The following is a 22,609-nucleotide window of genomic DNA, read 5'->3' on the forward strand; positions in this document are numbered from 1 at the left end:
GTGCTGGCTGGGCGTGCAGCCAGGTAGCAGGAAAAACAATGGATCTCTCGGAAGGAAGCTGGGGAAGTGGGGGTCGGGGTGGGGGGGCGCGCCCGAAGGAAGGGGGTGCTCATTCAGCTTATTCACCAGGGGGTGGGGGGAGTCCAGGTGTCCACGCTCCCAGGAGTACCCTCACTCCAACCCCACCACGCCAGTCTGAGCACACCTGGGGCGCGAGCCACCTGCCCTGCCTGAGCTGGGGCTCGGAGCCGGGCCGCCGGCAGGAAGCGAAGGCTGGAGGGTTCCAGGCCACTGCCCTAGGTGACAACGTTGAGTTGGTCCTGTGCTACCTCCTGCCTCCTCCCGCAGTTCCCAGAGTGTGGCTTCTACGGTCTCTACGACAAGATCCTGCTCTTCAAACATGACCCCACATCGGCCAACCTGCTGCAGCTGGTCCGCTCAGCTGGCGACATCCAGGAGGGCGACCTGGTGGAGGTGGTGCTGTCCGGTGAGGGGTGGGGCGGGGCCTCGGCGGGGGCGGGGCCTCCAGAAGAGGAGGTGGGCGGGGACTTGAGTTGGAGTCACTGGTCCCTGGGTATAAATTAGGTTCATCCCGGAGAAGGGTGGGAGGGTGCCTTGAGGAGCCCCAGTGGCCGCGTGGATTGGACGTTGAGCTGTTAAACCGAAAGATCAGGGGTTCAAGCCTCCCAGTCACTGTACAGGCGAAAGACGAAGCAGTCGCTTACGTCAGGGGCGCAGTTCTGTGTTCTGTAAGACCTCCTGAGTCAGAATCAGGTGGGTGCAGAGCGGTTGTATTTGGGGGTGGGGGTGGGGAGGGGTGTCGTTACACTATGGAATCCACCTCTCCCATAGCTGAAAGAACCCACAATGGCGTCGACCCTCAATACCATCACGCCCAGGGACGGAAGACAGCTAGCCCCATTCTCTGTATGACTCCAATTTATAAAGCCCCAGACAAAATCTAACAACCCACTACCATAGAGCCGATGCCCTACTCCTAGCCCCCCTCAAGGACAGAGTAGAACTGCCCCTGTGGGTTTCCGTTCCAGGTACTTCGCTTTCTCCCACAGCGGCTGGTGGTTTTGAACTGCTGACCTTGCAGTTAGCAGCCCAACCCATAGCAACCACACCATCCCCAGGGCTCAGAAAACCCACAAAGCCCACTCCCTGGGATTCGAAAACAGTTATCTTTGAAGGAAGTTAAAAGCTGGCCTGGGGGGCAGGGGTAGGGGAGTGTGGACAAGAGGGGGGCGCTGGTTTCCACTTCCAGGTATCAAAGCTCTGAGGGGAGGGGGGATTCCCACCCCCACCTCCACCCCCACCCCCGCCCAGTTTTTCTATAGGCAGGTTCTGAGCGTCTTAGAACTGAGAGAACCGGAGCTGGCCAGGTGCCGAGGTGGGCGGAGCTTGGGTTGTTAGTCGGTGGGGAGGACTTGCTGGGTCAGAGCCCTGCATCCCTTCTGGAAGGCAGAGTGGGAGGGCTTTCTATGTAATTTATTTATAATTATGACCCCAGCATGCCCTGTATAGTCTGAGGAAGTTTGGGTTTACACCTCCCCCACCCCCAGCCTCATCCCGCTTGTAAATACTCCCCCAAGGTGGAAAACTTGGGAATCTTGGTCTTCCTCCTGGCTTTCCCCTAAGCCTTCCCTGGCAGCTTCCCTCTGCATCTCAGATCACACCTGTCCAAGACAATGCTTGACTTTCTCCTTCAGAACCTGCTCTTCCTGCCCTGGTTGCAGCCAGCCAGTCAATGCTGACTCACACCACCCTATAGGACGGAGTGGGACTGCCCTATAGGGTTTCAAAGGCTCTTATCTTCATGGAAAGGATTCCTTATGGTGCAATGGGTTGCATGTTGGGCTGCTAAACTGAAAGGTTGGCGGTTCGAGCCCACCAGCTGCTCCAAGGGAGTAGATGAGGTGTTCTACTCCCATAGTTACAGCCTCGACAGCCCCTGGGCCCTTCAACTTAGAAGGTTCCTTTGAGTCAGAATTGACTTCACAGCAATGAGTTTGTTTTGGGGGTTGTGTGTGTGTGTGTGTGTGTGTGTGTGTGTGTGTGTTGGGTTTTTTTGGGTATAGAATGAATCACTTAGAAGCACAGGTGATACCAAGAGCTCAATTAGAAAGAAAATGTTTTTAAAATGATGATGGCAAAAAAGAAAAGAAAAGAAAATGATCCAAATGTGCCTGATACAATTGAGGTTTGGATGTGATAAGAGCTGTAAGAGCCCCTCCCCTCAATAAAACATTTATTTATTTATTTTATTTCTAACATTTCTTGCCAGCTTTTTTATTTTTTTTGAGATCATTTTATTGGGTTGGGGGGGGCTCTTACAACTCTTAGTACAATCCATGCATCAATTGCATCAGGCATCTTTGTACCTGTGTTGCCAGCATTCTTTTCTAGACATTTACTTTCTATTGAGCCCTTGGGGTCAGCTCCTCTTTTTTTGCCCTGCCTCCCCCATGATTTATTAAATTTTAAAAAATGGCCACAATAAGACCGCGCTTATGTTTTTGAAAAAAAGCAGCGGCGCACAGGTGACACAGTAAGGAGTTGAGCTGCTAACCGTAAGGTCAGTGGTTTGAACCTGTAGTGCTGCCATGAGTGGGAATCAACTCGAGGGCCGTGGGTTTGGTTTCGCTAGCATCTTCACGGAAGCGACTGCCACATCTTTCTCCCACTGAACAACTGGTGGTGGGTTTGAACGGCTTACCTTGCAGTTAGCAGTCGCCCGCTTTACCACTGCGCCCAGAGCTCCCTCTGCTGCCCTCAAGTGCATTGAAGGCCATCGCTATTGACTAGTCTCCTTGGTTCGTCCCCTTCCCTCGTTCAGTCCATCAGTAACCCTTCTCTTGGCCCTGCACCCTGAATTTTCTTTCTCCCCAAGCCCCACTGGTCCAGGCCACCATCACCTTCCCCCTGGCCAATTGCACTAGTCCACTGGTCTGCTCAGAATCCACCCATGCCTCCCATTTGCCCTGGGAGTGCAAACTCCTCCTCGTGGCCTGGAAGCCCAATGCCTCCAGGCCCCTGTTGGTTCCCCCAACTGATCTCCGATAGGAGTCTTCTCTTTTCTTTCTCGGTTCCAGTCCTGTTTGCCTGGCCTCTGGCTCCCCGCTGCCTCAGGGCCTTCCCCACCCAACTCCTTCCCCCTGATGTTCTCAGAGCTGGCTCCATCTTAGTATTTGGCCCTCACCTCAAACGTTACATTCTGGCCTTCCCTGACACCCTAACCCAAAGCCACCAACTTCTTTCTCACCTTCCAGGTCAGTGGTTCTCAACCTTCCTAATGCCTCAACCCTTTCATAACAGTTCCTCATGTGGTGGTGACGCCCCCAGCCATGAAATTATTTTCGTTGCTACTTCATCACTGTCATTTTGCTACTGTTATGAATTGGGCGACCCTTGGGAAAGGGTCATGGGACCCCACATCCCCCAAAGGGTCGTGACCCACAGGTTGAGAACTGCTGTTCTAGAGCCTTACACTGCTTCTTTTCCTTCTTGGAGTCCTTGTAGTAGTGCAGTGGCTACTAACCTCCAGGTCGGTGGTTCAAGGTCCCCCACCCCCCACAACAACCGCTCCACAGGGGCAAAGATGAGGTCGTCTGTTCTAAAGGTTGACAGCTTCAGAGTCTCCTGGAAGCAGTTCTTCTCGGCCCTGTAGGGTTGCTGTGGGTCGGAATCCACCCCGTGGGCTCTTTCGGTTTGTTGGGTTTTTTCTTCTTCTTCAGGGCATGTTATATTCCCTGGAAAGCTCTTGTTTACAGATCAGTGTGTTTATGTTTCCCATCTGCCCCCTCCAAGGCCAGCTGCGGCTTGTCCCTCTGGATCCTTGCGTTACCCCGTCTCAGCAGTGCTTGGGGCACCCGAAGAAATTGTCCAGCCAATCATCATCCGCGACATCACTTTTATATTAGATGGAAACTTTGAGAAAGAGAGAGAGAGAACTGAGACCGAATCCAAAAATGAAACTGCTTTAAAATAGTTATTGGGTGCTGTCAACTGGATAGTTGACTCACAGGGCCCCGCCTCACGTGATGGAGGAGAATGGCCCGATAGAGCTTTCTAGGCTGCCTGAAACCGTCGAATGATGGTGTTGCCACAGAATCCGGACTAGACCGTGCACTTCTCGGGGAGCAAACTTGTCTTGGATGAAGTGCAGTCAGAATGCCCCTAGGAAGCGAGGAGGGGGAGACCGTGTCTCCTGTCCTTTGAACTCGCTGGCAGGAGGAAGTAGTCCCTGGCTGAAGCACCATCACGCCTGGCAAGGCAGAGGGCCAGTGACAAAAAGAGGAAGCCCTTCAGCGAGATGCATCGACCAGTGGCTGCAAGGGTCGGCCCAGACAGAGCCACGAGCGGGGAGGAGGGCGCAGCTCCGGGCAAGGCTTTCTTCTGTGTCTGCGGGGTCATGCCCGCATCAGAACCAGCTTGGTGGTGCCGGATGAGAACAGCACTGATTTCTACAGGAGCAGACCGCCAGGTCTTTCTGCTGAGGCTCAACTGAGCAGTCTGAAGCGGCCAACTCCTAAGTTCTCTGCCTGCAGCTTAACCACTGCACCACCACCCCCAAGGACCCTTACGTGGGAACAATAGCTGACATGTACGGAGCATTCACTCTGCCAGCCACTGCTTTATTTTATTTTATTTTCAGCCACTGTTTTAATTGCTCTCCGTGACCTCTTTGACCCTGAGGTCAAAGCAAAACAGAACGGGATGCCCTTTTCCTAGATACCTGCAAGGACACTTCCTCTAAGAAGCCTCCCCTGACGGCCTATTTCCCCATCTCCTTTGCCTGCACAAAAGCTCTGCTTACCACTTAAAAGAGGCTTCCAGTGTTTAAAAAGCAATTACGTACAGCGCTAAGATCCGGAACGCTGCCGCCAGACGGGATTGGTTTTGAAACGCAGTTTCGCCACTTTTGCTAGCGGTGTGACCTTGGATAGGTCACTTAACCGGTCCGTGCCAAAAAGCCCTGGCAGCCAGTACACAGCCTTCTTTAATGCCTGTCTCTCTCACTAAGAAGCAGGGGTTTCGTCCATTTGGTTGGTATGCAGTGTCCCTCCCTACCACCTAGGACTGGCCCCCACTCACGGCAGCCCCCACTCTCTACTCTTCCCTGCCCTCTGCAGCCTCGGCCACCTTCGAGGACTTCCAGATCCGCCCGCACGCCCTGACGGTACACTCTTACCGAGCACCTGCCTTCTGCGACCACTGCGGCGAGATGCTCTTCGGTTTGGTGCGCCAGGGACTCAAGTGTGACGGTGAGGCGGGATCCCAGGACCAGGGGCGGGGTCAGGGGATTTCACGAGGGGTGGGACTAGGAGTCTCGGGGTGGAGTTAGGAAAGTAGAGGCCCAATGGCAGAGCTTGAGAGGCGGGGCTCGGGGGATGAAGGGGTGGAGTCAGGGAGAGTTCGGAGGTGGGGCGGAGCTTGGTTGAGGAGGGGCCTGGTTGGAGGTGGGGAAGTGGGTGGAGCAAAGCACTGGAGGGGAGGGGCTTAGGAGGGGGTGTTTTCCTGGTGAGAATAATGGGAAGTGGTGAAGGAACTGTGCTGGAGGTGGCGGAGGGTAGACGGGGGTCTTTATCAGTCGGTTCAACATGAGAAACAATTCGTAGATCACCAGGCCTGCTTCCCAGGATCACCTGTGTGAGATCCAACCACCAACCTTCCCGCTAGAGGAGGATTCTGGGAAATCTATACTAAGTCACGCACTGCAAGGAATTATTGGCATACAAGATCATGGACCAGACTGAAATCCCAAGAGCAGGACATTAGGGAGGGCAGGCTAGGCCTCTTTGGCCAAGGTCACTGACGACCACAGCCTGGAAGCCTCTGGGATTTAAAGACCGTTTAATGCAGCGGTTCTCAACCTGTGGGTCGTGACCCCTGTGGGGGGGGTCAAACGACCCTTTCACAGGGGTCGCCCGATTCATAACAATAGCAAAATGACTGATGAAGTAGCAACGAAAATAATGTTATGTTTGGGGGTTCACCACAACATCAGGAACTGTATTAAAGGGTCACCGCATTAGGAAGGTTGAGAACCACTGCTTTAATGGATTGAGAGAAGCCCCGGTGTAGTGTTTATGTGCTGAGCTGCTAACCTCAAGGTGAGCAGTTCGAAACCACCAGCCGCTCCTGGGGAGAAAAAGAGGCTTTCTACTCCTATAGGGTCGCTATGAGTCATCAGTCTGTTTGAGCTTGGTTTTATTAAGTGAATCAATCACACCCAACCCAGATTAACGGGATAATCTCTCCCCGTTTTGTTTTGGTTTTACAAGAGTCAACCCAGTGGCCTTTAATCCCACCTGTCAAATACTTTCACAGCACCAGCTAGATTTATGTTTAAGTGCCTACTTGACAGGAAAAGTTGAGACTGTCCAAATCCGCCCTTGTCAGTTTGGCATCCATACATAGTGTTAGACTTAATTTACTTAATCTGAAAATACAGACAATGACAAAGCCATCCAGAACCCAAAGCAAACTCAATGCCATTGAGTCAATTCTAAATTGAACTGCCCCTATGAGTTTCTGAGGCTGTTAATCATTCCAGGAGCAGAAAGCCTCCCTTTTCTCCCTTGGAGAGGCTGGTGGGTTCGAACTGCTGACCATTCATTCCAACTGTGTTCCATTCCAACAACTCTGCCATACCTTGGTTCTGGAGTGAGTGCAATACCCCTTTAAAAAAAAGTTCACATTAATTTTTGCCTTTTATCATCAGAATCTTTTTCAGTCATAACATTGACCATCAACCTGCCACCAGGGCACATCTGAGAATAATAACAGCAGATAATTAGATGCCGCGGTTAACAAACAAACCATGGCCAGCCTGTGGGTTCTGACTGGTGGCTACCCTCCAGGACAGAGTAGAACTGCTTCCCAGGATTCCTAAGGCTGTGTATCTTTCTGGGGGGAGATATCCTCAGTCTTCTCTCCCAAGGAACGGCTGGAGCACGCAAATGGCTGCCCTTGGGGTTAACAGTCCAACACTTAACCTAGCATGCCACCAGGGCACCTGCCTGAGAAGTGGGCAACTATTCAACTGCAACCAGGAAAGCCATGCGGGGCAGTTCCACTCTGGACACGTGGGGGAGCGAAAAGTTTCAGTCGATTTGAGGGCCATGAGAGTTATTATTGATCGGTGACCAGGAAGGAGGTCACGCGCTGGGCTGCTAACCCCGAGGTCAACACCTTCAGCCGCTCCGCTGAGTGGAGTTGGGTTGGTCCATGGAGTTGGCTCATAGGACATGGAGGGGGCCTTTTGCAGAGTTGGGACTTAGGGAGGAGCAGTTTCCTTAAGGAGTTGGGCCCGGGAAGGAAGGGAGACTCAGTGGACTCAGGAAAAGGAGGTGCAGGCGAGGCTAGAACAGGAATATCCCACTAGCCAGACCAGAGTAGAGGGGTGAAGTTAGGGGGCGGGGCTTCAGGGCCCATTCAGCTCAGGAAAAATGGCCTTTGGTGAGATGGGAATGGGAGGGGGGCGGGCTACAGTGTTTCCTCGAGAGTGGGGGCGGGGCTCTAAGGGGAAGGGGCGGGTCCTAGGAACGGGTGATTTAGGGAGGGAGGAGTAAGACGTGGATAGGGGCGGAGCCCAGTGGAGAGCCTGGGCGTGGCCAGAGGCTGCTTCTCTGACCACTTGGCGCCCCCTTCAGGCTGCGGGTTGAACTACCACAAGCGCTGCGCCTTCAGCATCCCCAACAACTGCAGTGGTGCCCGCAAACGGCGCCTGTCTTCCACGTCTCTAGCCAGTGGCCATTCGGTGCGCCTGGGCACCTCCGAGTCCCTACCCTGCATGGCCGATGAGTTGGTGAGAGGCTGGACGGTGGGGCAGCTGGGTGGCTGAGGGGGTGATGGGATTCAGCCCTGGGGGCCACGCACTGATGGGTCCCCTGCCCACTCGCTGACTGGACAGTGTCGGAGCACCACGGAGCTCTTCCCGCGCCGGCCCCCTTCCTCGTCGTCCTCGTCCTCCGCCTCCTCCTACACGGGCCGCCCCATCGAGCTGGACAAGATGCTGCTTTCCAAAGTCAAGGTGCCGCACACCTTCCTCATCCACAGCTACACACGGCCCACTGTCTGCCAGGCCTGCAAGAAGCTTCTCAAGGGCCTCTTCCGCCAGGGCCTGCAGTGCAAAGGTCAGCAGAGCCCGGATCTCCCACTGGGAGCCTGGGAACCTCCGCGGGGCACAGGAGTTCCGCTGAGGAGTCACTGAGTTCTAGATTAGAGAGGTAGAAATTTCCTCAGACTTAGGATGCCCGCGAGTCTTCCAACTATAGAACGTAGAACTTTCCTGAGTCTTTCAACATCTACAATCAGAGAGAGGTCAAGTTCTTTTTTCTTTTTTACCTTTAATTTCATGTCTGTGATTCCATTAAACCATTTTTTTTTATTTTTTTTACATTTTATCGGGAGCTCTTACAGATATTCTAACAATCCGTAGTTCATTAGATTAAGCATAATTGTACAATTGCTGCCACCAACATTTTCAAAACATTTTCTTCTTGAATTCTTTGATATCAGCTCCCCTTGATCCCCTCCTTCCCTCACTCTATCTCATAAGGAACCCTTGTTATTATATATAATCTATTGTTTATTGTATGTTATATTATATATGTTATTTTATATATATCCATATCTTACACCATCCAATGTATCTGCTCACCTACCAATCTGTTGCTCATTCCCTTTGAATGGGGTTATATAAATCGTTGCTATCGGTTCCCCAGCCCCACCCTCGAGATGTAAAGTTCTAAATGCAGAACGCATAGAATTCTGGAGTCGGCTAACTCTAGAATCCCAGAACCTTAGGAAAAGGGGTTTTCACCAAGCTCTGGAATCTTGGCCATACATTGTCGCGTTCTAGAGTGTTGAAGCCAACCCCCTTTAAAGCATGGGTTCTCCACCACCGGCAATTCCCACGCCCCCACTCCCCTAGAATGTTGGTAATGCTGAGAGACATTTTTGGTTTTCACACCTGGAAGGTGTTGCTGGCGTTGCGGGATTGAGGCCACGGATGTTGCTAACCATCCCATAATGCACAGGGCAGCCCTCTACACCACGGAATTATGTGGCCCAACGACATGCTGTCGCTAGGGGGCACCCAGTCGGTTGAAACCAATAGCAACCCTAATCACAACAGAACCAAACACGAGCTGGACCTGCGCCATCCTCACAGTTGTTCCTATGCTTGAACGCATTGCTACAGCCACGTTACCAATCTGCCTCTGTAAGGGCCGTCCTCTCATTCGCTGCCCTTCTAGTTTATCAAGCATGATCATGGCCCTTCTCTGGAGCCTAGTCCCTCCTGATAATATGTCCCAAGTATGTGAGAGGAAGTCTCACCATCCTTCCCTCTATGGAGCACCCTGGCCAGATTCCGCCCAAGACACTTCAGTTTGCCCTTTAAGCAGTCTGTGGTCTTCTCCATATTCTCCAGCAGCACGATTCAAATGTATCGATTCTTCAGTCTTGCTCATTCCCACTGTCATGCATAGGAGGCGATGGAAAATACCATGGCTTGGGTCAGGGCCCCCTTAATCTTCAAAGTACTGTAACATCTTTGCTTTTCAAAACTCTAATGAGGTCTTGTGCAGTAGATGTTCACCATACAAGGTTATCTTTTGCTCTCTGGCTGCTGCTTCCGTGAGCATTGATTGTGGATGCAAGCAAGACGAAATCCTTGACAACTTTCATCTCTTTTCAATTTATTGGTCCAATTGGTCTTCTTGACATTGAGTTGTCATCCGTAGCCTGGTAGGAGTGTCCACGCTGAGAATCCTGTTCTAGCGTATTCACAGTCTCAAATCATCACAGGTAGGACTACATTCTAGAATTTTGCAGTTCACTCTCGGACTGAATCTAGCCCAGCGCCCACCCCCACTCCCACTCCCACTCGCCGCCCTCCTGCTTCACAGTTAGGGAATTGAGGTGCCAAGAAGGGGTGGTGACCTCAGTGCGGTCAGCCAGATTTCCAGACCCAGAGAGCTAGAGCTTGGGTCCCTTTGAACCTGGGATTCCGGGCTCAAGAGGCGACCCTTCCAGGCACATCTCTCTTCCCCGGTCCCCTGTCCTCCTTCCTAACAGATTGCAAGTTCAACTGCCACAAACGCTGTGCCACCCGTGTCCCTAATGACTGTCTGGGGGAGGCACTCATCAATGGAGGTAAGAACTGGGGGGCCTGCATGGGAAAGGCGGGCCCAGGGCTGAGGGAACACCCGCTGATGCCCCTGTCAACGCTAGATGTGCCAATGGAGGAGGCCACCGACTTCAACGATTCTGATAAAATCGCCCTCATTGATGAGTCTGATGACTCGGGCACCATCCCGGGCTCCCACTCAGAAAACGCCCTCCATGCCGGCGAGGAGGAGGAAGGAGAGGGAGACAAGTCCCAGAGGTACCCATAGCCCCTCCCCAGTGACCCTCTTCCCCACCCCCCATCTCTTAAGAGATAACACCACTTTGTATTTGCATAATCTGGGGGCAGACCCAGGCAGCGGGTCACTGTGAGTCAGAAACTTGATAGCACCTCACAACAACAAAGAAATCACCAATATGTTAGATTTGGGCTTTTCCCTCTCCCCAAATGTATATTTTTTAAAAACCCCACCTTTTAATTGAGATAGATTTGAATTGATATGCCTTATTTTTTGAGAAGCCCTGGTGGCAGAGTGGTTAGGCTGTCAGGCTGGCTGCTAACTGCAAGGTTAGCAGTTCAAAACCACCAGCCTCTCCTCAGGAGAGAGGTGAGTTTTCTACACCTGTTAAAAGAGTTACCGTTTCTGAAACTCCTGGGGGCAGTTTGTTTTGGTTTGCCTTGGGTTAGGACTTTGTGTAGCTCTAATCTGTGAATATCAGTGAGTGGATGTGTGTGAATTGTAACATCAGCAAATTGCCCACTGCAACACTGTAGCCAGCGAGGCTTAGTAACACTGAGATGTAACTGAAAGGCTATCTTTAATTGCAGCTGGTTGTCACTCAACACTTCTTCTTAAGTCATATTATAGAAATGTGGTGAGGATGCCATGAATACAAAGTAGCCACTGCCTGACACAGTTGCAGTGTGAAATAAGTGTTGTGGATTACAATTGATCACGGACCACGAAAGCCTTTTAAAAAGAAAAGAATACTTTTAATCATTTGGACCCCTGGTTTGTTTGTTTATTAATTAGAGCATTGGGGGAGGGGCTCTTACAGCTCTTATAACATATATAATGTGGGCATCAATTGTATCAAACATATGTATGTGTTTTGCCATCATCATTTTCTAAACATTTACTTTGGGGTCAGCTTTTCTTTTTCCCCTCCCTCCCACCCTCGTGAGTCCTTGATCAGGTGTTATTATTTACCCCTCATCTCTTTGAATGGCCTTAAACTACAGCCGTTTTCGGTGCCTCAGTCTGTCAGTGTATAGGGGGACCTTGCCGCCCAGACTCTGCATTCCACCCTCTGCAGTGTCCCCCTCCCTTACCACCAGGAAACATGTTTTTGTTATCAATTGGCCAAAGGCAAGTTGCCAACCCTTGAGACCCTAGGTGCTGATAGGCATATTCGGCCTGTGACTTCTGGTCTCCCCCCTCTCTGCCCAGCTCCCTGGGGTACATCCCCTTGATGAGAGTAGTGCAGTCTGTACGGCACACGACGCGGAAATCCAGCACCACGCTGCGCGAGGGTTGGGTGGTTCATTACAGCAACAAGGACACGTTGGTGAGTGCATGGGGCGGGGCCACGTGGGTGGGGCCAGAGCTGGAGAGGGGGCTTGGCTACAGGTCGTATTGGGATAGGGCCTGTGAGTTGGACAGTGCTAGATTTCGGAAGGGGAGGCAATTAGAGACACAGGAGAGCTAAGGTCCATTAGTTGGAGCTGAGTGGGCCCAGCTGGGCTGAACCAGGTGGGGACGGGGCTAGAGTTGAGGGCGGAGTTAAAAGCAGAGGTGGACTGGGGGTCCCGGAAAGATTGAGCCTTGCTGGGTGGAACATCAGGGCGTGGCTAGAATTAGGTGAAGGTAATCTGTCGGTGGGTGGGGCCATCGGGGGGTGGAGCTAGAGTTAGGGGCGGAGTTACAAGTAGAGCTTGGGTTGGGAGTGAGACTGAGTCCAGCTGGTGGGGCCAGGTTGGGGTAAAGCTGGAGTTGGGCCCAGCGGATGGCAGGAGCCCTGGCAGTCTGGGGACAGCGGGAGAGGTGGTCAGGGCTCAAGCGGCAGTCTCCATGCCCCACAGAGGAAACGGCATTACTGGCGGCTGGACTCCAAATGCATCACGCTCTTCCAGAACAACACGACCAACCGCTACTACAAGGTCAGCCTGCGCCCTGCCCCCTACGCCCAGCCGCCCAGATGGCTGTCCTGCCACGTGCCCCCTGGGAAGTGTTTACACCTGGCCAGGCCTTGTCCACCGTCCTCACCTGAGCAGTGCCTCCCATGATGGTCCTAACCTCATAGGGCTGCGGGGGAGGGAGGGGAGAGGGGAGGGAGCTATCACTTAAAGCCACCAGGCAGCTAACCTAGGACCTGTCATAGGAACCCTTGGAAGCGTAGTGGATCATGGGGTTTTGGCTGCTCACCCCAAGGTCAGCAGTTCAAATCCACCATCTGCTCTAAAGGGAAAGATGAGTCTGTCCGCTCCGGTAAAGGTTTATATAGCCTTGGAAACCCACAGGGGCCAGTTCGACTCTGTCCTATAGGGTCGCTGTGAGGCGGAATCAACTCGGTGGCAGTCCCAGCCCATTCCTCTCAGAGAGGATCCTGTGTGTTTTCCTGGGTTGAGGGCCCGGACCCCGAGGGTTGGCCTGGCCCCTGACCCGAGCTGGCTCCGTGTCCTGTCAGGAAATCCCGTTGTCGGAAATCCTCGCCATGGAGCCTGCCCAGAACTTCAGCCTGGTGCCGCCGGGCACCAACCCACACTGCTTCGAGATCGTCACAGCCAACGCCACCTACTTTGTGGGCGAGACGCCCGGTGGGGCCCCAGGGGGCCCCAGCGGGCAAGGAGCCGAGGCGGCCCGGGGCTGGGAGATGGCCATCCGCCAGGCCCTGATGCCCGTCATCCTCCAGGACACACCCAGCACTCCCGGCCACACGCCGCACAGTGAGTTCACCTCCACCCTGGGGGCGGGGTTGCTGGAGCCCACCAACCTGTGCTACTTTAGGCTTGTCACTCACGGGTCTCAGAGCCTTCTTGCAAGAGCGTCCACCCCTCCCCATGATGACAGGAACTTCCTTTCTTTAATCTTTTTTTTTTCTTTAATTGTTGCTGTTGCGAATATGCCCGATATCATGGGGACTTTGTGGTCTGGAAAGTGAGGAGCCCTGGTGGCCTAGTGGCCCCACATTGGGCTGCGATCTGCAAGGTCAGCAGTTCCAAACCATCAGTCCCTCCCCAGTCAGAAAGACGAGGCTTTTTGCGCCCGTCTGTCAAGAGTTACCGTCTTGGGAACTCACGGGAGCAGTTCTAACCTGTCCTATAGAGTCACGCTGTGTCAACATCGATTCAGTGGCAATGAGTAAGTTCTCTATTCTTTGAAGACTTGAATATTGGAAAGAATAAAAGTTTGCCAGTTTGCCCATTTCTCCCTGTACAGTTGGGTAGCCCCATCCCCAAACCGTGTTGTCTACTCAGAGGAGGCAGCGCTGGACCCAGAAAGCTAGATGGGCTCCATCCCTAACTGTAACTCTGCCCACCACTAGCTCCACCCGCCTCTAGCTCCACCCACCCCTACCTGCTTTCCCACTTGGTCCAGCCCCAACTGGGCCCAGCCTCACCTCCACCTGACCCCACCCACTAAATTCCAATCTTCCTCTGGCCTTGGTCCAAAACCAAAAAGTAACTCTTTACAGGAAAGAAAGCCTCGTCTTTCTCCCAAGGAGGTGCTACTGGTGGTTTTGAACTGCTGACCTGCAGTTAGCTGCCCAACTCGTAACCCATTAAGTCCCCGGGCCTCCTGGCCAAAGGCTTAGGACTGAGGAAGTGTCTGGTTTTGCTTGAGTTATCTGAGGGGGTGGTCCATTGGAGGAAGATGACCAGGTGTGTTTGGGCTTCCCTCCCCCCAAGCCGCCGTTTCTCCTCTGTCCAATGGGCCTCCCTCGTTGCTGAAGTGGACTATGAAATCATTCCAGATGTCACCTCCTGAGCCCTTAGGACATCTGTTGTCCTGCTAAACGGCCTTCAGAAGACCACTTGATTGTACATCCTCTCGTTCTTCCCATTGTGCAGATGAGGAAAGAGAGGTTCCGAGTGGGCCCAAGCCAGTCGCCTGAATATTGAGACACCCAGATTCATCCCCAGGCAGTCTGCCTCTGGAGCTATGGGGGAGGGTGGTACCGAGCCCAGCCCCTCACTCCCACCTCTCCCCGTCTCTCCAGGGCAAGCTTCTCTGAGCATCTCCGTGTCCAACAGTCAGATCCAGGAGAACGTGGTGAGGCCCCTGCCCACAACCTGTGAGCCCATGGCACCCTCCCCTACCCCACCCTCCACCTGGACCCCTCTCCTATCTCCATGTGTCCCCTGTTCCCCCACCTGCAGGACATCGCCACGGTCTACCAGATCTTCCCGGATGAGGTGTTGGGCTCAGGACAGTTTGGTGTGGTCTACGGAGGTAGGGACCAAGAATACTTGGACTGAGCCAGAGGGAGAGGGGAGTTGGGGACCCTGAGGCCCTCAGCAGCTGGTGCTGGGAGTCCTAGCACCTCACTCCTAATAGGCCACGTGCTCACACCTACAGCGTTCCGATTGGCTTAGAAAGCTCGAGGGAGGAGCCCCTGGGTGGTGGGGATGGTGGAATGTTCAGCTGTAAAGGGAAAGGTTGGGGTCCAGTCGAGTCAGAAGCACTATCTTGGGTGCAGTGGGGGTTACAGGACCTTTGTCACCGTGAAACAAAACCAAACTACTTTTCCCAAACACCTCAGGATTCCATCTCCCAGCAACCGTATATAGGGGTCTCCCAGGCTGAAACTCTTTACGGGGACAGCCTCATCTTGCTCCTGTGGAGTGGCTGGTGGGTTTGAACCACCCACCTTGCGATTAGGGCATCCCAACGCTTACCGAGCAATGCCTTTAAGGCTCCTTTGTTCTTAATAGAAGCGGACCCAAGTGGGTACTCTGATGCACCACAGGGCTAAATCCTAGCTTCTGATTGGTTCTAAATCTTATTGTTCAGCCTTAATTCCAGGGCCCACTGCTCCTGGCATATCTCCTAGGACACCCACACCCACACACACACACACCCACCCACACACACACACGCAGAAGCATTGATGGCATTCTGCCCATCTTTGCCTCACTCTGGCTGTGTCTTAGTAGAATAAGGTGGGGACAGCCAAGGCTAGGACCTCTTGCTAGTCTGAGGGGAAGCCCCCTCATCTCCCCTACTATCCCCCTCCCCTCACTACCCACCAGGAAAGCACCGGAAGACAGGCCGAGATGTGGCGGTGAAGGTCATAGACAAGCTGCGCTTCCCCACCAAACAGGAGAGCCAGCTCCGGAATGAGGTGGCAATTCTGCAGGTGACCACTGTGGGGTTCTGGACCCCAGTCCGGCCCTACCCCTTCACAGGTCCCCCCTCCCCCCTTCAAGGGCAGTCCATCCAGATCCAGTAGTCAGGGCAGGCTTCCTGGAGGAGGGTGTTTTCTGAGCAGAGGACTAAAAGCCTGGAACCAGAGAGGTCCTGATGTGCTCACAGAATTTAAGAGATCAGGGATGGGGTGGGTTGCGAGGCCAGGGAAGAGGGTAGGACCAGACCAATGTGACTCTCTCCCAGGGCCCTGGGGAGCCATGCAGGAAGTTTGAGCACGGAGGGTCAGGGATTTGTTTTTGGAAGAGCCCCCTCTCTGCCTGTCTCCTGGAAGGTGGTAGGGGTAGGGAGGGTCTGGATGGGAAAACACAGGAAAGAGCCTCCAGGCCTGAGCAGAGTGTGGGGAGGAGAGAGCTAAGTAGCTATGTAAAGTGGTTCCTGGCCACTCCTGCAGCTGCCCTCCCTCCCAGAATCGCTTGATAGAAAGGTGCTGCCTGCGCCCCCGGTGGTGCGGTGCGCGAGAGTGGTCTCTCCCAGGCGTGGTCTTCCCCCTCCCCTCAGTGCCCCTCAGCATGAGCCAACTGGGGTCTGAGCTCTTGAGGGGTGGCTTGGGCCCTGACTGCGCCCTGCGCCCCCTGCCCCCAGAGCCTCCGGCACCCTGGTATCGTGAACCTGGAGTGCATGTTCGAGACGCCCGAGAAAGTGTTCGTGGTGATGGAGAAGCTGCATGGAGACATGCTGGAGATGATCCTGTCCAGCGAGAAGGGGCGGCTGCCGGAGCGCCTCACCAAGTTCCTCATCACGCAGGTGCGCCCACGCGCGCATGCCCGGTGCCCCCGCCCCTGCCCCACCCCCCAGCTGGAAGTCAAGCAGACTACAGGAGAAAGCCTGTTAGGTGGACGATAGGAAAAAATGATAAAATAGCAACAATAATAGGTAGGAAACATTCAAAGGTATCCCCCCACCCCCAAAAAATCCAATCTCACTGCCCTTAAGTGGATTCCAACTCAGCCACCCGATAGGACAGGGTGGAGAACTGAGCCTGCGGGTTCCCAAGACTGTAACTCTTACGCCACTTCCGCCACCCGAGCCCCTCCACCGAAAGAGGAAGCATGATGGAAGAAATACAAGGGCACGTCAAAAAGTCCCTGGAAAAATGACATTCCACTTTTCCTCGAACTTTCTGAGGTCCCCCCCCCTCCCAGAATAATGGAGTAGTAGTAATAAGCGAAAAAAATAAAATTGTAGGAAAAAGCATGAAGCGGAAGTACCAGCAGCCCTGGTGGCACCATGGTGAAGCGCCTGACTGCTAACCAAAAGATTGGCAATTCCAACCCATTGTGGGGCGGGTAGAAAGAGCTGGCAGTCTTCCACGGGCAGGATGACAACCCTCCGAGGCAGTTCGACTCTGTCAACTTCGGGTCACTGTGAGCCAGACACCCCTGAGGCAACCACAGTACAGTGGTGGTAATAACACAGTGGACAGTGGAGTCATCATGATCATAATAGAGTACCAACAAGAGTGTAATAACACAAACAGAATGAGAAGCCAGTTCACCCAGCAGCTTTTATGTGGATTCCCGCTCACAGGGGCTGCAAATCTCACCCCTCCGGGTTTTCAGGGGCCAAGACCTTTTCCCCCAGAACCTGACCTCGGGGTGGACGCCAGCCTCTGTGAACAGTTGCGCGTGCTAGCCATTAACCTGTGTGAATCTCGGGACACCTAAAAACCAACCAGACTCCCTGCCATCGAGTGGATGCGGACTTCCTCTGTAGGACAGGGTAGAACGGCCCCCGTGGGTTGCCAGGACTGTCACTTGGTACTGGAGTAGCAAGCTCTCTTTCTCCCGCAGAGCGGCTGATGGTTTCAAACTGCTGACCTTCCGAGTCACGGCCCAATGTGTAACCACTCTGCCACCAGGACTCCTTAATCCCAGGGACACCAGGAACAAATAAGAGCGTAATCACTTGTACAAAATAAAGGTGGTGGTGTTGGGGAGTCGTTCTGACTCGTCTTGGATGGGAGTCACGGCCCAATGTGTAACCACTCTGCCACCAGGACTCCTTAATCCCAGGGACACCAGGAACAAATAAGAGCATAATCACTTGTACAAAATAAAGGTGGTGGTGTTGGGGAGTCGTTCTGACTCGTCTTGGATGGGCTAGAACCACCCACCTTGGGGTTGGTCGCTGAGAACTCCCCATGGAGTTGGCCATAGTATCATTTGCTTATCGGCCACTTGGATTTCCTCCAGAATCACCCCTGCTTCCTGTGCCCTCTGCCCATTTTACAAGGAGACTAGCCTCTTTGCTAGTGACTTGTAAGAGACTCTCATAATTATGTGAGCGTCCTTAGAGCAGTGATTCTCAACCTTCCTAATGCTCCAATCCTTTCATACAGCTCCTCAGGTGTGGTGACACCCTGCAACCATAGCATTATTTTCGTTGCTACTTCATCACTGTCATTTTGCTACTGTGATGAATCGGGCAACCCCTGTGAAAGGGTTGTTCGACCCCCAAACAGGTCACAACCCACAGGTTGAGAACCGCTGCCTTAGAACCTCTTTGTGTTTCTCCACCCTTTCAGCCCTGTTGTTACTTTTCTTCTCTATATGGTGTCTAAGGCACCCTGGTGGTGTAATGGTTAAGCTTTGGGCTGCAGTTCAAACCCACCAGCCGATTTGCAGGAGAAAGACGAGGCTTTCTACTCCTGTAAAGATTTACAGCTTCAGAAGCCCACAGGGGCAGTTCTACCCTGTCCTGATAGGGTCGCTGTGAGTCAGAATGGGCTCCAGGGCAGTGAGTTTGTTTGCTTTTGGTACCAGGTGACAAAAGGACAATCTTTCTAATTTTTTTAGAAAGATTGTCCTCTCACCTGGTACCTCATTTCTGTGGAATCTCTGTCACTTAGCAAGTCCCCTGGACCACGCTTCCCTGGGCCAGAGTCCACCATTCTAACGCTTCAAATACTGTGTCGTCTTTGGCAGCCTGTCCTACAGGGCGGCAACTGCAACCCACTGAAGCGGGCTCACCTGGACTTTGGGTGGAGGGAGGAGGTAACCACCTTCATCCATCACAACAGCTTCTCCTTCTGATCTCTGCCTTCCTCTCTGCTCGCATGCCCTTTCTCTCCCTTTCTCTCTCTCTCTCTCTCTCTCTCTCTCTCTCTCTCTCTCTCTCTCTCTCTGCAGAGTTCTGCTTTCCAAGCACTTGGCTGCCCTGCCTCCAAGCCCTTAGCCTCACCATCTTGTTAGGCTTCACAAGCCCCCAGTGAGGTAGGTACCGTGAAGCCCCATTGTGTAGATAAGGTCACTTAAGTCTGGGGCTGTGACAGTCTCTGGCCAACCTCACCTAGCTAAGTAGCAGGCTGTCTAAGGTTTGGATCTCTGGACCTGTCTAGCTCCCAAACCTAGCCCAGCTTTGGTTACCATGGTAACTGGAAAACCCTGCCCAGGCCAGTGAAGATCAGCAGCTCTGTGGCTCTGAGGACCCCTGGTTGTGAAATGAGGTCTCCCGCAGTGACTTTCAAAGAACCCCTCCCAGTGAAACCTGGGAGGAGCCTTGGTGGCAGAGTGGCTGTGTTTTGGACTGCTAACCACAAGTTCAGCAGTTTGAAGCCACCAGCTGCTCCGGGGTAGAAAGACAGGTTTTTCTACTCCTGTGAAGAGTTACAGTCTTGGAAACTCACTGGGGCAGTTCTACCCTGCCCTATGTGGTTGATGGCAGGGAATGAGATGGAGGGAATCCTCCCTGCCCCAAACAGGGTGGGCACGTACAGATGCCTAATTCAGCGTGAAGAAAACAGCTGCGAATGACACCCTTCTCTCCTGCTGGTGTTTCGGGCATTTTATGGGGGTCACACAGAATCACAGGAGGTCCGCATTCCCATAGATAAATGCTTATGAAGAACGGACGGGGCTGTTTTGTTTATTTCTTAAGAGCTCATCTCGCTATCAGAATCCTGAATTTGTAGATCCAGCCAAACCAGTTGCCTCAGGTTGGTCCCAATTGGTGGCGACACCTATGTGTCACGGGAAGACTGTGGTCTGTAGGGTTGTCCGTGATCGGTCTTCTTTCCAGAGTGGCTCGCCAGGCCTTTCTTCCACGGCCCCTCTGGGTGGACGCTGGTAAGCGGCGCGTTGGCCATTAGCACCACCTAGGGGACTCCCACAGATCCTGCAGGAGCAGCCTTTCTGAGCAGCACTGCAGCATCTGCTTACCCGTGAACCAGTCCCACTGCCGTCGAGTGGATTCCAACTCAGGGTGACCATGTAAGACAGCAGAGACCTAGGGTTTGTGAGGCTGTTGATCTCTCCAGGAGCAGGCAGCCAGCCTCATCTTTATCCCTCGGGGTAGCTGGTGGGTTTGAACTGCAGATCTTGCAGTTAGCGACTTACTGCCTAACCCACAGTGCCATCAAGGCTCCTGTGGCTACCAACAGGCTATCACAAACGCAGTAAGTACCACCACCAAGAACAACAATTCGCCAGGCACTGTTTTAGAAACACTTGTAACAGCTCATTTGACCCACAGCAACCCAGGAGGTGAGGGGTGGGGGGATCACTGCTGTGCTGCCTCCCATGTTACAGGTGAGGAAACTGAGACCTAGAGAGGTGAAGGAACTTGCCCAAGAATATAAGCTCTTTTGGATGAGACCCTGCAATTATACTAGGGCAGCCTGGCTCAGAGTCCCAGCCCCCACCCAACCCCTTACACCTTCCTGGCCAGCTTTCACATTTGGTGTATAGCTCTGGTCCTATTGGTATGTAAGGAGCCGTGGTGGTACAGTGAGTTATATGTTGGGCTGGTAACCACAAGGTCAGTCGTTCAAACCCACCAGCTGCTCTGCTGGAGAAAAATGAGGTTTTCTGCTCCTGTAAAGATTTACAGCTTGGAAACCAAAGGGGGCACTTCTGTTCTGCCCTCTAGGGTCACCATCAGTCAGCATTACCTCGATGGCAGTGGATTGTTCTGAATTGTAGGTTTTTAAAAGGCTGAAAAATAGATTTTTTTAAAAATGAATCTTACACATAACAGTCACGCCTCTTTGAAAGCCCCCTGCTCTATAAATAGCTTGTTGTTGCTATTGTTGTTTTTTATCCAGATGAGATCATAGCCAAAGGGTCTCTGAGGATCTTTCTAGCCCATCAACTGCAGTTCAGATCATTCTAGAATTTTCCTTTCAAGTCCTCACATCTAAGTGTCCATGGTTCTGGGAGTTTTGGGGGCTCTAATGCCTCCCCTCCCCTGACAGGCGGCTCTAGGGGTATAGAAAGGTGCTTGGGGGAGTTGGGGGCGGGGAGAGTGTTACTAGCTGCTGCAGGTGGGACCTTGTTCACCGGCCCTGTCTCCTCCTCCCAGATCTTGGTGGCTTTGCGACACCTTCACTTCAAGAACATCGTCCACTGTGACTTGAAGCCAGAGAACGTGTTGCTGGCCTCTGCCGACCCATTTCCCCAGGTCAGTTACGACCTCTTCTGATTTGAGGGGACTCCAGCCAGCTCTGGGGACGCATCAGGCTTGCACACGAATGGAGATGTCTGTTCAACTGTTCATCTTTGAACCCAATACTGGTTTAAACCGATGGGGAGAGAGCAGTTCCATGAAGCAGTCAGCTCGTTACAGAGTCTCCAGGGTCAAACTGACAGCAGCAACTCGAAAGGATAGACGAGCATCTGAGTGTGCTTTTTAGCTTGTGTTAAAGGTGGGCGGGGCTCGTTCAGGAGGTGAGCGAGCAGGTGAACATGCAGGTAAGAAATGCTCAGGATACAATTGTTCCGTCAGGACGTGTTACAGGGTTCTTTTCCAGTTGCTAATGAATGCCCAAAGGGCACATTAAGCTTCAGCTCCAGCTCTGGTCAGCAAACCCAACTCTCCCAATTAAGTGCCCAAGGCCGGCAGCCCACTCTACAGGACAGCCTCCTGCCCCAAAGCACTCCGCTGTACTTGCTCCATGGGCTGGGAAGGTCACTGTGGGGCCCCTGGTTCTGTTGTTCCTCTGACACTCTTCTGGTGTCACTGTTCCCTGGAACCTTGAGTTTCACTGCTCAGCAATCTTGGGGGTCCAGAGGACTCATTCAGCTCTTGGTTCTTGCCGGTAGTGAGACTCCCCCCCACTCCCCTCCTGTTGCTTCCAAGATGCTTCCAACAGGATGTCAATCACAGTGGATCAAAAATCACTGTCCCTCACCCAGACCCATCAGGAGAAAGGCAATTGAGTGGGAAGTACAGAGACTAGAAGAACTACATTAAAAGGTTCAGGTTCCCGATGGTGCAAAACGGGAAGATAGGCGTGGTGACAGGTAGCCCTTACTGAGCACCTGCTGTATAAGCCAGACATTGCATCCTCTGGATTAACCCAATATACTCTCCCTCCCACGGATAAGGAAACTGAGGCACAGAGAGGGAAGTCAGCCGGCAAAGGGGGGAGCCTGGGTCCAAACCAGGACCTGTAACCACGGCCCCGAATGTTCTCATTTAAGCCGTGGTGGGGGTGGCCCACAGCCCCCCCGTAGCCCTTCGACATTCACCGTCACCCTCCCCCCAGGTGAAGCTATGCGACTTCGGCTTCGCGCGCATCATCGGCGAGAAGTCCTTCCGGCGCTCGGTGGTAGGCACGCCGGCCTACCTGGCCCCGGAGGTGCTGCTCAATCAGGGCTACAACCGCTCACTGGACATGTGGTCAGTGGGGGTGATCATGTACGTCAGCCTCAGTGGCACGTTCCCCTTCAACGAGGACGAGGACATCAACGACCAGATTCAGAATGCAGCCTTCATGTACCCGCCCAGCCCCTGGAGCCACATCTCCAAGGGAGGTGAGCCAGGCGGGGAGGCGGGGCCCCATGGGATGATGTAGGGGAGTGGGCGGGGCCAGAAATGTTACTAGCCCATCACTGACTCACTTGGGGGTGGAGCCTAGCAGGGGCGGGGCCAAGGGGGGCGGAAAGCCCTGGTTGCGCTGGGGGTTAAGTGTCCAAGTCTTGTCAGGTCGTGAGTTCAAACACGCCAGCCCCTCGGTGGGAGAAAGATGACGTAGTCCACCTCTGTAAAGATGACAGCCTCATGGGCTAGTTCGCCTCTGCCCTCTGGGGTCTCTC

At 53.3% G+C, this 22,609-nt stretch overlaps 1 protein-coding gene across 1 annotated transcript in view; it reads left to right on the top strand.

The window, feature by feature from the left end:
* PRKD2 (protein kinase D2) overlaps positions 1–22,609 on the top strand; it is a 28,387-nt gene that overhangs the window by 1,965 nt on the left and 3,813 nt on the right. Inside the window, exons 2-16 of the mRNA XM_004710394.2 lie at positions 349–487; positions 5,139–5,270; positions 7,662–7,816; positions 7,922–8,144; positions 10,093–10,170; positions 10,249–10,402; positions 11,595–11,712; positions 12,227–12,304; positions 12,832–13,090; positions 14,365–14,417; positions 14,525–14,597; positions 15,398–15,504; positions 16,158–16,319; positions 20,874–20,972; positions 22,060–22,327. Of these exons, the coding sequence (XP_004710451.1) occupies positions 349–487; positions 5,139–5,270; positions 7,662–7,816; positions 7,922–8,144; positions 10,093–10,170; positions 10,249–10,402; positions 11,595–11,712; positions 12,227–12,304; positions 12,832–13,090; positions 14,365–14,417; positions 14,525–14,597; positions 15,398–15,504; positions 16,158–16,319; positions 20,874–20,972; positions 22,060–22,327 (2,098 nt within the window). The remainder of the gene's footprint in view (positions 1–348; positions 488–5,138; positions 5,271–7,661; positions 7,817–7,921; positions 8,145–10,092; positions 10,171–10,248; positions 10,403–11,594; positions 11,713–12,226; positions 12,305–12,831; positions 13,091–14,364; positions 14,418–14,524; positions 14,598–15,397; positions 15,505–16,157; positions 16,320–20,873; positions 20,973–22,059; positions 22,328–22,609) is intronic.

The sequence above is a fragment of the Echinops telfairi genome, unplaced genomic scaffold, assembly GCF_000313985.2.
Source record: "Echinops telfairi isolate 266 unplaced genomic scaffold, ASM31398v2 ScPeMD7_655;HRSCAF=1070, whole genome shotgun sequence".
NCBI lineage: Eukaryota > Metazoa > Chordata > Mammalia > Afrosoricida > Tenrecidae > Echinops > Echinops telfairi.